Source organism: Chiloscyllium plagiosum, unplaced genomic scaffold, assembly GCF_037043375.1.
Source record: "Chiloscyllium plagiosum isolate Xiang-an unplaced genomic scaffold, Cpla_swu_hap1 HiC_scaffold_11, whole genome shotgun sequence".
In the NCBI taxonomy this organism is placed as follows: Eukaryota; Metazoa; Chordata; class Chondrichthyes; order Orectolobiformes; family Hemiscylliidae; genus Chiloscyllium; species Chiloscyllium plagiosum.
The window spans coordinates 17,319,972-17,333,131 of NW_028270149.1; the positions used below are offsets into that span (position 1 = coordinate 17,319,972).

The following is a 13,160-nucleotide window of genomic DNA, read 5'->3' on the forward strand; positions in this document are numbered from 1 at the left end:
TTTATAAAAATGACAAACAGCAATGGTCCCAAAACAGATCCTTGCGGAACACCGCTAGTGACGGCACTCCATGAAGAAACTTTGCCATCAACTACTACCCTCTGTCTTCTTCCATCCAGCCAATTCCTAATCCAAACCTCCAACTCACCCTCAATGCCATATCTCCGTATTTTCTGCAGTAGCCTACCATGGGGAACCTTATCAAACGCCTTACTAAAATCCATATATACCACATCTACCGCTTTCCCCTCATCAACCTCCTTCGTCACCTTTTCAAAGAATTCAAAAAGGTTTGTGAGGCACGACCTGCCCTTCACAAAACCATGCTGACTATCCTTGATCACATTATTCCTATCCAGATGTGCATAAATCCTATCCCTTACAATTCTCTCTAAGACTTTGCCCACAACAGAAGTGAGACTCACCGGCCTATAGTTACTAGGGTTATCCCTACTCCCCTTTTTGAACAAGGGAACCACATTTGCTATCCTCCAGTCTTCTGGCACTACTCCTGTAGACAAAGAGGACATAAAAATCAAGGCCAATGGCTCTGCAATCTCCTCCCTTGCTTCCCAGAGAATCCTAGGATAAATGCCATCAGGCCCAGGGGACTTATCTATTTTCACCTTTTCCAGGATTTCCAACACCTCTTCTCTACATACCTCAAAGCCATCCATTCTACTTATTTGTGACTCAGTATTCACATCAACGACAATGCCCTGTTCCTGAGTAAATACTGACTAAGGACCTTTCATGTCCCCTCCTTGCTGCTCTTAGCTCTCTCTTCAGGTCCTTCCTGGCTACCCTATAACTCTCAATCGCCCCAATTGAACCTTCACGTCTCATCTTGAGATAGGCCGCCCTCTTCCATTTAACAAGGGATTCCAATTCCTTATTAAACCACGGCTCCCTCGCACGACCCTTTCCTCCCTGCCTGACAGGTACATAATTATCAAGGACACTCAATAGTTGCTCCTTGAACAAGCTCCACATATCATTTACACTCTTGCCTTGGAGTCTACTTTTCCAAGCCACACATCCTAAGTCATGCCTCACCGCATCATAATTTCCCTGACCCCAGCTATAACTCTTGCCCTGTAGTACACACTTATCCCTCTCCATCACGAGAGTAAAAATCACCGAATTATGGTCACTATCCCCAAAGTGCTCACCTACCTCTAATTCTAACACCTGGCCTGGTTCGTTACCCAGAACCAAATCCAGTATGGCCTCACCTCTTGTTGGCCTGTCTACATATTGTGTCAGGAAACTCTCCTGCACACATTGAACAAACACTGACCCATCTAACGAACTTGAGCTATAACTTTCCCAATCAATATCCGGAAAGTTAAAGTCCCCCATAACAACCACCCTATTACTGTCACTCATCTCCTGAATCACCTTCCCTATCCTTTCTTCAATGACTCTAGGACTATTAGGAGGCCTGTAAAAGACTCCTAACAGGGTGACCTCACCTTTCCTATTCCTAACCTCAGCCCAAACTACCTCAGATGGCAAGTCCTCATCCATTGTCCTTTCCACCACTGTAATACTATCTTTGACAAGCAATGCCACACCTCCCCCTCTTTTACCCCCACCTCTGACCCTACTAAAACATTTAAATCCTGGAACCTGCAACAGCCAATCCTGTCCCTGTTCTAGCCATGTCTCCGTAATAGCCACAACATCGAAGTCCCAGGTACCAACCCACGCTGCAAGTTCACCTACCTTATTTCGTATACTTCTTGCATTGAAGTATACACACTTCAAGCCACTTTCCTGTTTACAGGCACCCTCCTTTGAAATTGATGCCATGTTCCTAACCTCCCTACACTCCAGGCCCTGCACCCTGAAGCTACAATCTGGGTTCCCATGCTCCTGCAGAGTTAGTTTAAACCCCCCCCAAGAGCACTAGCAAACCTCCCCCCAAGGATACTGGTGCCCCTCAGGTTCAGGTGTAGACCATCCTGTTTATAGAGGTCCCACCGTCCCCAGAAAGAACCCCAGTTATCCAAAAACCGGAATCCCTCCCTCCTGCACCATCCCTGTAGCCACGCATTTAAGTGTTCTCTTTCCCTATTCCTCGAATCTCTATCACGTGGCACGGGTAACAAACCAGAGACAACAACTCTGTTCGTTCTAACTCTGAGCTCCCAACCTAGCTCCCTGAAAGCCTGTCTAACATCCTCGGCACTCCTCCTACCTATGTCGTTGGTGCCAATATGGACCACGACTTCGGGCTGCTCCCCCTCCCCCTCCAGGACCCGGAAAACACGGTCAGAGACATCACGTACCCTTGCACCTGGGAGGCAACATACCAAACGTGAGTCTCTCTCGTTCCCACAAAACCGCCTATCTGTGCCCCGAACTATCGAGTCCCCAATTACTACTGCTCTGCTCTTCTTCACCCTTCCCTTCTGAGTAACGGGGACAGGCTCCGTGCCAGAGACCTGAGCCCCGTTACTTACGCCTGGTAAGTCATCCCCCCCACAAGTATCCAAAACGGTATACTTGTTCTTGAGGGGAACGGCCGCAGGGGGTCCCTGCACTGGCTGCTTCCTCCCAGTCCCCCTCACTGTCACCCATCTATCTGCCATCTTTGGAGTTACTACTTCCCTATAACTCTGATCTATGACCCCCTCTGCCTCCCGAATGATCCGAAGTTCATCCAACTCCAGCTCCAGTTCCCTAACACGGTCTTGGAGGAGCTGGAGATGGGTGCACTTCCTGCAAGTGTAATCGGCAGAGACGTCGATGGCATCCCTCACCTCAAACATGTTGCAGGAGGAACATTGCACTGCCTTCACTGCCATCCCTCTAAAGCTAACTCTTATTTTAAAAAAAACTGGGTCTAAAGAATACAACAAGCAAAATTCAGCACTTACCTACTTACCACAACAGATGTTATTATTAGGTTAGAGGAGGAGAGCGGGTGGGAGGCACTACCCGGGTAGTGCCTCGGGTTCCTCTCCTTCGCGCTTTTAAAGGGGGAAAAAACCTACCCAGGTAAGCTTACACTAACTGCTTCCGGGTCACGGCTGCCCCTCTGGTCGTCGTCACTTCCCCCTGGTGCTCCCGCTCTTTCTGTGAAGAGAGAGTGAAAGAGAAAAAAAAAAACACCGCTGCCCGCTACCGGTAAGTACTTTTAAAACAAACGGTCTTACCTTCGCTGCTGCTCGCACTGGAAATGAAGTCTTTGTCATTTGCTGATAAATACTGTGTCTTATACCTCCCTATCATACCAAGCCTGAGGAAGGAGCAGAGCTCTGAAAGATTGCAATTTAAAATAAACCTGTTGTACTATAACCTGGTGTCATTTGATTTTTGAGCTTGTCCACCCAGTCCAACTCCGGCATTTCCACATCATACCATTATAACATCTTTATTATGATAGAGAAAGCTTGGATTTAACAACTGTTTGATTAAAGTGAAATTCATCATCTGCTGTATTTGACTGTTGTATAAATTTGAGATGATCCAATTCAAGAACATGCCCAATGACAGGACAAAAATCATTTGTGGTGGTTTAGCTCTGTTCAGAAAAGTATAATGGCTCTGATTTGGATCAGTTCTTACACTTCCAATGATGCGTTCCTTGGCTGATGATGTCTTTATCTATAGTTTTCTTCACCTTTTTTACCTCTTTCCCAAGCCCAAGAGTTCAAGTCTATGTGACTTTCCTCTGGGTTTCCTTTATCGCACCAGGGAGCCTTTCTGCACCGTCCATCTGATCTGAGAGCAGAACATCTCCACATCAAACCCGCTGTCAGCCGGAGCTTTCGTCTTTACAGTCAGTGACATCCCACTATGACCCTGCAACCTAGACGATGGCCTTATGGTATTATCACTGGACTGTTAATCCAGAGACTCAGATTGTGTTCTGGGGACCCAAGTTCAAATCCCACCAGGGCACAGTTTGAATGCAATTAAAGAAATCATGGAATTAATCAAATAATGACCATGAATCAATTGTCAAGAAAAACCCATCTGATTCACTTTAGGGAAGGAAACTGCCATCCTTACATGGTCTGGTCTACATGTGACTCCAGACTCTCAGCAATGTGGTTGACTCTTAAATTCCTCTGGGCAATTAGGGGTGGGTAATACATGCTGTGTAGCTAGTGACCCTCATCCCATGAATGAATAAAGGAGAAATAAAAACCACAGGCTGTTGCCTGGTATGGTAGGAAGATCGTATGAGGAAAGGCTGAGGCACTTGGGGTTGTTTTCATTGGAGAAAAGAAGGTTTAGGGGTGACTTGATAGAAGTGTACAAGATGATTAGGGGTTTAGATAGGGTCGACAGTGAGATCTTTTTCCACGTATGGAGTTAGCTATTACAAGGGGGCATAGCTTTAAATTAAGGGGGGGTAGGTATAGGACAGATGTTAGGAGTAGGTTCTTTACTCAGCGAGTCGTGAGTTCATGGAATGCCCTGCCAGTAGCAGTGTGGACTCTCCCTCATTATGGGCATTTAAGCGGGCATTGGATAGGCATATGGAGGATAGTGGGCTAGTGTAGGTTAGGTGGGCTTGGATCGGCGCAACATCGAGGGCCGAAGGGCCTGTACTGCGCTGTATTCTTCTATGTTCTATGTTCTACAACTTTATGGCTGATTCATAGACTGGGCAAAGGCTACAAATGCCAAGAGTTATTGGTGACATCTGCCCATCTGCAGAAAGTGACCATCTTGGCATTCGTAGCATACACTCTGATGTTTCTTTCTTTTGTGATTTAATTATGTTACATATTTTTTAAAAAAGTTTCCTTTAACTGTGTTGCCTTAAATTATAATTTATGACTATTACTCTGCTCATTTCCCTTTTCTTGGGTTTAGACGCGTTATTTATAAATAGTTTTTCCATCTGATCTTCAACGACCCACCACCTCCATCCAGTTTACTGTTTGAAAATCTTGGTGAGATACTTAGTCATGCTTTCCACTACAACCCACCTTCAGGTGAGGCCTGTCCCAGTGGTACAGTTCGTAGTCTCCCAATGTTGCTACCAGTCCCCCATGAAATGAACTCTCCCTCTCCCTTGCCACTGCTTCAGCTCTATCCTCACTTCCCTCATCTACTCAACAAAATACTAATTTGTATGTGGCTCAAGCGATAATCCAGAGATCGTAACCCTTATGGTCTTTCTTTTCTCTCCTTCATAATTTAGTTCTTTAGCTGTCGGAACTCAGGATTTGTTCAAACCTCCCGTTTTGCAAACTCACTTAGTCCACAACCGCTTCATATTCCAAACATTATCACTACGGCAACCATCATGTCTGGACTTTTTTGAATTTACTTTCTTTGTAACTCTAGACCCGAATGATTTTGGCCTTGATTTTGACCTGTCGGATGCTATTGATGACAGGAATGACAACCACGGCAAAGGAGGTAAAGATGACTCAGGTAAGAACTAATGGCAGAAAGGACCTTTCAGGGTGGGGTTATTTGAGTTCAAATTTCATTGGGTGTTGGAGCTTCACAAGTGACACGTTGGGAATGTAACCAGTGTGAGAGTTTAAATTCAAAGAAAACTCAAATCAGAACTGAAGCATGTAATTAAAGTTTTTGCATCATATTTCTGCGTGGAAACCATCTGCAGTTTGGTATATGAAAGTACAGTTATTATGACCATGATCCTGACATCAAAGTGATTTATCACATCTATTGGGACACTGTTCTGTCTAACAGGATTCCAGGCAAAGATCAATGTCCCTAAGAACATAATTTGTGATTTCCTGTCTGTCAATGACAATGTACTAAATACCGGTTATACCTGGCCATACAACTTGTTCTCCAATGCATGTAACAGCCTTGAGCTCACAATCAGCGTTATGTCCCAACCTGCTGCACAAAAGCTGTACCCCAAGCCCAAGGTTTCAGTCCAAGACCGGAAGCTGTGGGTAGGTTCATTTATCTCAGAAGCTTATTCTCTCTCAAGTTATCTACATGGACAATGAGGCATGTGCAACAGTTGTCAAAGCAGAGTCTGGACTTCAGGGGCCTTCAAACAAACATCGAGCTGGTAAGGAAGAGGAGTAAATCTGTTGACCAAACTGGAAGTCTATAAAACAACAGTCCTGTGCACTATGCTCCAAGCATGTAAAAGATGGACTGTCTACCGGTGTCACACCAAGAGCTTGTCCACTTCCATTGTGGAAGCCTTTGGAAGCTTCTGAAGATCAGGTGTTAGGACAGTGGTTCAGTGGTTAGCACTGCTACCTTACAACACCAGGGCCTGAGTTCGATTCCAGCCTCGGGTGATTGTCTGTATGGAGTTTGCACATTCTCCCAGTGTCTGTGTGGGTTTCCTCCCACAGTCCAAAGATGTGCAGGTTAGGTGGACTGGCCAAGCTAAATTGCCCACATTGTCTAGGGATGTGTAGTCTAGGTGGGTTAACCCTGGGAAATGTAGGGAGAGGATGGAGGTCTGGGAGGGAAGCTCTTCAGAGGGTCAGTGAAGACTCGATTGGCTTGCCAACTTTAAGAATTCTATGACATTCGATGATGACAGGATATAATACCAGACACTCTGGTGCTAACCAAGCACAATAAATGTAATGAGACAATTACTACTGAGTTCATCTGGTCTTGGACAGGAACAAAAATGTTGGTGCAGTGCAAAGAGTGTGGTGCTGGAAAAGCACAGCAGGTCAGGAAGCATCAGGCATTCCTGATGAAGGCTTATGCCCGAAACATCGATTCTCCTGCTCCTTGGATGCTACCTGACCTGCTGTGCTTTTCCAGCACCACGCTCTCGACTCTGATCTGCAGCATCTGCAGTCCTCACTTTCTCCAAAAAAATATTGGTGCAGCCTCCTTTGGAAGTGACCATGTATCAAACAGTGGAGGGTGGAATTGTGAGGCAGCAACCTGCCTGAAATGCAATTCATCATAGAATCCCTACAGTGCAGATAGAGACTGTTTGGCCTACACTGACCCTGTGAAGAGCATCCCATCCTGTTTCAATAATCTACAATCCTGCATTTCTTGTGGCTAACCCACCTAGCCTGCACATCCGTGGACACCACAACTTGGTATTTTTTTTATTTCAAAAATATACTTTATTCATAAAATAACTTGATGGTCTGTACAGTTGGACATGCCATACATATGTAAACATTCCATTTGTTTGCATACCGAAGCAGAGTAATCATTCCTATTTACAGGTCTGTACGATTACATTTTTAGCTGAGGCGTCAGCAGAGCCCAAATGACTGGGTGGGCCCCCTGTTCTTCTTTAGGCAGGCAGATGTTACACGGTGGTCTTTCCCCACCGCGCCTTGGTGGCAGCTGCCCCAAACTTCAGCGCGTCCCTCAACACGTAGTCCTGGACCTTGGAATGTGCTAGTCTGCAACACTCAGTCGGGGTCAACTCCTTCAGCTGGAAGATCAACAGGTTTTGGACCGCCCAGAGAGCATCCTTCACCGAGTTGATGATCCTCCAGGCACAGTTGATGTTCGTCTCGGTGTGCGTCCTGGGGAACAGGCCGTAGAGCACGGAGTCCCGCGTCACGGCGCTGCTCGGGACGAACCTCGACAAACACCACTGCATTCCTCTCCAGACTTCCTCTGCATAGGCACATTCCAGAAGGAGGTGTGTGACAGTCTCGTCCCCCCCGCAGCCGCTTCAAGGGCAATGTTGCATTTTTTCACCCGTTGCCCAGATCTTTGTACAGCGAGTCCCTTCGGACCCGGTCCATCTTTGACCTCCATATAAACTGGAAGATGGCCCGGGTGACTGCAGCGGCACAGGTTCTGGGAATAGGCCAGACCTGTGCCACATATAATAGCAATGACAGTGCCTCACACCTGATGACCAGGTTTTTTCCTGCAATGGAGAGCGACCGTAGCTTCCATCTGCCCAGTTTCACCCTCACTTTGCTGATACACTCTTCCTAAGACTTGGCGCTGCCCCAGCCCCCCCGAACCAAATACCCAGCACCAACTTGGTATGGCCAAACCACCAGTTATCTGTGGCATCCTGTTCTATTTATAGCAGTATCATCCAGGCACAGACTAGCCTTAGCAGTCATCTGTTTAACTTCCTGACCTCTCCGCCCCCACCCCACTCCGGCCTATCACCCTCACCTTGACCTCCCTCCACCTATTGCATTTCCAAAGCCCCTCCCCCAAGTCCCTCCTCCCTACCTTTTATCTTAGCCTGCTGGACAAACTTTCCTCATTCCTGAAGAAGGGCTTATGCCCGAAACGTCGATTCTCCTGTTCTCTGGATGCTGCCTGACCTGCTGCGCTTTTCCAGCAACACATTTTCAGCTCTGATCTCCAGCATCTGCAGCCCTCACTTTCTCCTACCAGAACCCTACCAACCACCCTGAACAATGCAGAGGACTATCTGCACCTTGAGCGATGAATAATGCAATGTTGCATTAGAACAAAATCACTTGTTCTAAAGTTGAAACAGAAGTATGGAAATAGGATGAGGCAGAATTTACATTTAAATGAAAAGGTCCATAGCAAGAGGTGTGTGTGTGTTCAATTTATAAAGCACAGAACAACCATTGTTACTCAAGTGCAGCAATATAATTTTCTAGTGACCATTAACTGATGATTGATGTCTATTCCAAGCAGAAAATTCTGTTTAAAAGCCCTGCACCACTAGGTGGTGGGAATATGTGAGAATTCAGTCTTGGGAATGGGCACTGCTTACTTCAGGGAAACAAGCTAATGTGGGGAAGGGTCATCACAGAGGTTATTCCTTCTTATGCTTTAATGTTCTTAGCTAAAGTTTCCATCTGTCCAACAGATCACCCTTCTGTTCCAGGCTCCAAAGGAAATGACAAACCTAAAGGAGGTAAAAGAATGGGTAAGGAGGTTGTCACTAGAGCTGGGTGATCCAGGTCAAAGTTTTCAAAGTCAAACCAAATGTAATGTAAAAGATCTGATTTGACACTCTGAGCCAGAGTTTCGAGACAGCTGGCAAGACTGAGCCTTTTCAACAACAAAGATCTCCTCACAAGGGCAGCCATTTTCAGATGACCACACTATTCAAGCAAGGCAGTTATTCTTCTGCTAACCATCTAAATTAGCAGTCCTTATGACAATCCAATCAGCCGGTCCTATTGAGGGAGTCATTTTTCCACTCAGATTAAGGTGTTGCACTGAATATTCTTAGTTATTCGACATTGCTGCAAAAGGGACAATGCAATTTCAAAAAATCTGATCATTGTTGAAGGTTTCCAACTCACAGCCTTAATATTTGCATTCACAAAGTGAAAGTTTTAATAGCAAGTCACAACAGTGACTAGTACACACAAGCTAGCATCACTAGCTGTGGCAAAGGCTTGGCTGTTGGTATCACTTTTAATCAAAAAATGATATTTTGAAGGTGGAGAGCAGATTTATAACCTATGCTGCCTGTTTATACAGGCAGGGGGCTGAAGCTTTTAAGGGGTACGTCATGTTCAGTACATTGACTGAATATCAGCAAGACTAATTAGACCCATTGCTTTTCTCCAAAAGGTCAACTGAGGTCATTTGTTGGCCAGGACATCATTTGAAAACCAGCACACAAACTATTGAATTAATGTGTTCTGTTGAGTTCTTACTGCTGTACCCTCCTACATCTGTGCCCATATGAATTAGTAACAATCCAACAAGTTGTCACAGAATTAGCCCGAGTGTATTGTTTCAGTGTTAGGACAGTGGTGCTTTCTAACCCCTATAGTTACTAGAAGGATTAAAGACACAAATCGAAGAAAACATGCTGGCAGAATCCATTACAAACAGAATAACATATTGCTGTCTCAAAGTAGGAACAGAGTGTCATATCTTCTAGCTATATGAACAACTTAAATCAGAGCACTGATATGTTCTGCATTTTTTGAAGAGAGAGAGACATTTTCTGGATTCATCCAGCTTTACTCGCAGCTAGTTGCATCCTCTTATTCTGTTCCTCACTGCATTCTGATCTCAGATCTCCAAAGACTGTCCCTATCCTGTATACGCAGTATGTGTCTATTAACAGCACTGCCCTTTCTGGGACTTAAAACTTCTGCTTGTTAAAAGAAATTTAAGCATTGCATACTCTTTATACCATTGATAAAATGTGATTTAATAAGAGCCTTGCACGACTGCACGGTTTTACTAGAATATAATGGCAGTGTAATCTCTGAGCCTGGATAAAATTTCCAAATGTTAATCGAGTTGGCGCATGGCTGTATAATGTCCTCTTTCTGCTTTCTTCCGTCTGATTTGCGCTTTGACAATTTTGAAAATGGTTCAGTTTTAAACAGAAACTTTTTTCCCCAAAGTTCAGGTTCACCTCTTGAAAACGAAGAGCCACCAGTTACAAATTAGTAACAACAGATTCTCACCTGTGCTGTTCAGTCATTTTGAAACCATTTCAATGATGCAGACTTCCTAAAACAAAAATTACCTTCCATCTCCCTCACCCATACCCTCTTCCCAACCACTACCCCCATCACCAACCAATAAGAAAACTGGGATGATTGGAGTCAGGGAATTTGCTAAAAAAACTCCAAAATTTCAAAGCTTCCCTCCAGCCAACTACTTCCAGGTTAAACAGATCTGGGGTGAGATGGAGGCAAACACAGTTGTAAGTAGATGGCTGATCATTTATGTGTTATATTTACAAGCCAAACCAAATCAGCCTCACTATCACTGGATTTGCAACATTGCGAAACTCAAATATTCAATGACCCTCCAAATTTGCCCAGTTCTTCTTAACTAGACTCTATGAATAACAGATCTGGAGCACCAAGTTTATAATTAAACAAAAATTAACTACTTATTAGTATTATGGTGACTTTAGTAGGACAAAACTAAACAACAACTTAATTTAATAAATATCTATGCTTTAAATCCAATTTTCTTTGATCATAACAACCCCATTCATACACAGACAAACTAACAGACATAGTTAATCGAAAAACTAGAAAGAGAAGTAAAGGATTTGCCAGTTCAGTTAAACACTTTCAAACAATAGATGCCAAGCCTTCATGCACTCCTTGGATAATGAGTTGTTCACAGGCACAAAACCGAATATCTAATTTGAAGTGACTAGTGAATGCAAACAATTTCAGTAGACTTCCAGAATCTTTTACTGATTCTTACAAACTGGGATTTTCTCAGAACATTCAACAATTCTGAAACTGGACAGACACCTGGAAAAAGTTTAAAAAAAACAGCAGCCAGTCCAAAAGTCTCCAAAAATCACTCTGCGCCTACCATAACCAGTCAAAACATGTTTACTGCATCCTTTTCTTTTTTAAATTAATATTCTCTGTGATTGATAGGTTAATATCAGTCCCTCCTTGATTGAGCAACTCGACATCCAACCAGCTGCCAGTCCTGGGTGTAGCAACATATTCTGTTCCTTCTTTCAGGATTTAGGTTACATTATCTTCCAGACCAGTCACCAGTGCAAACATCTGCGACTGTTCTCCCTTTTTAAACATGTAGATGTTCAAAGTTCAACCAACCCTAACCTCAACTCACCACGCCACCAAACAAAATGAGAACATTGAAGGAAAAATAGAGACCCTTCACATTGTAATGAGGTTGTGTCTGCTTCTAGATAATCTGTCAGGTTTAACCCAGCCTGACTAGCTGGATTTCCTGGGTGAGCAGTATTTGTGAAAGAGGTAAATGCTAAACAGCAATGCTAGTGAATGAAGAGTAGGAGATATGCACCCCCCCCCCCCCTCCAACACACATACACACACTCCCCTAGAAGTAATTAAGTGACACAGTTGCTGTGACTGCTTCATGTTTCCCGAGTAGTTTGCCCCACAACCCTCCCAGCTCAACTTGCAAACAAGTGAAATCATGATTCTAATGCCAACCGTGATCCAGAGTTAATTATTCTTGAACAAATTATTCTTTTGGACAAATTATAGGCTTGTAAATTTTTTTGTGCTCTAAGTGAAATACTCCAATGCCATAACAGTGAAGCAAATAATTATTGCGTTTCTTTCCATGTAACTGACACCAGGGACAAGTGTTAACTCATGATCCAATGTGCTAACGTGCACAGAGCCCTGTGCTGATTTTATTCTGCATGCTCCTGAGGGGATTGGTCTGTTTCCACAGGTCACTTGTGCTCCGTCTCCCATCAGTCAAACATTAGAACAGAGAGCTCTCGGAGACATCTCTGTGTCCTGAGATTTTGATCTGGCTTAAATCCAAAATAAGATGTAAAACTCAAAAAAAAAATGCATAAGAACAGTGGACTGAAAGAAAATAATAATTCGTGGTGGAGCTAAACCTGACTTGTCTCCAGCCTTTGTATCATGGTATCTCCAGCAATATTAGTTCAACTATTATCCATAAAGGAACCTCATCCACAAGAGAAGTTGATCATAGTGAAATAACCCCGTCTAGCTGTGTGTTGAATTTTCTCCAGACTACATTGACAGATTATATCAATTTAAAGTGACATGTGAGGTAAATCTGAAGCCTCTTGCCATCAGGTAGGTATGTGAATGCTGTGAAACTGCTGAATTATTTCAGACAGTGATCTGGGGAATCATTAGTTTGCTGTTCAGCAAAGGACACATCACTCTTACTTTTTTCAAGGGTTGCTTCAATATTGACATGTTTTGACAGTCTAGTTCTAAGTGATGTTGGCCTAAATTGCATCATGTCACATTTTGGGTATGATTCCATTGAATCATTTGGGAATTATCTAACTCCTGCTATCATATGCAAAACATTAACCCATCAAGCAACTTGATGTGAGAGAGACGGTTGACAAGGAGCGTACTTGGATGCTGAGATTATAATCTGTAAATAAAGCCGATTTGTAATAGCTATCCCTTTTCCAACACTTCCATTCCTTAACTTATTCCTTAACGAGTACTACTGTGCTCCTGATTGGCTGGTGTGTGTCAGCATTTTACCTTGGGTCAGAAGGCTTTAGACTAAACAATACACTGTGGACATTTTTTTTTCAGAATATGCATTATATGCTAAGTTCTATTTGCATCGATGAGTTGATTTTGACACGCAGATTCTTTGCTACCTGATCATTTGGACTAGAGCAAATTCCATTTATCTTTGTCAGCTGAATGAGCACCAATTCCCGAATTGTTGTTTGGCATTCAGTGTTCAAACTTTAGAATATCACTTCCACTTAAATACCTGCCCCTGGGGTGCAACAGTTTCATTCCAGTGTTTGG

The 13,160-nt window shown here is 43.8% G+C and overlaps 1 protein-coding gene across 6 annotated transcripts in view; it reads left to right on the forward strand.

Moving 5' to 3' along the window:
- Window positions 1-13,160, forward strand: part of cd99l2 (CD99 molecule-like 2) — a 171,027-nt gene that overhangs the window by 131,582 nt on the left and 26,285 nt on the right. For 3 of the 6 annotated variants that reach the window (XM_087991870.1, XM_087991872.1, XM_087991869.1), the window contains exons 5-6: window positions 5,314-5,403; window positions 8,765-8,824. In XM_087991870.1, coding sequence (XP_087847996.1) covers window positions 5,314-5,403; window positions 8,765-8,824 — 150 coding nt within the window. The remainder of the gene's footprint in view (window positions 1-5,313; window positions 5,404-8,764; window positions 8,825-13,160) is intronic. The other 3 variants (XM_087991874.1, XM_087991873.1, XM_087991871.1) reach the window with 2 other exon arrangements.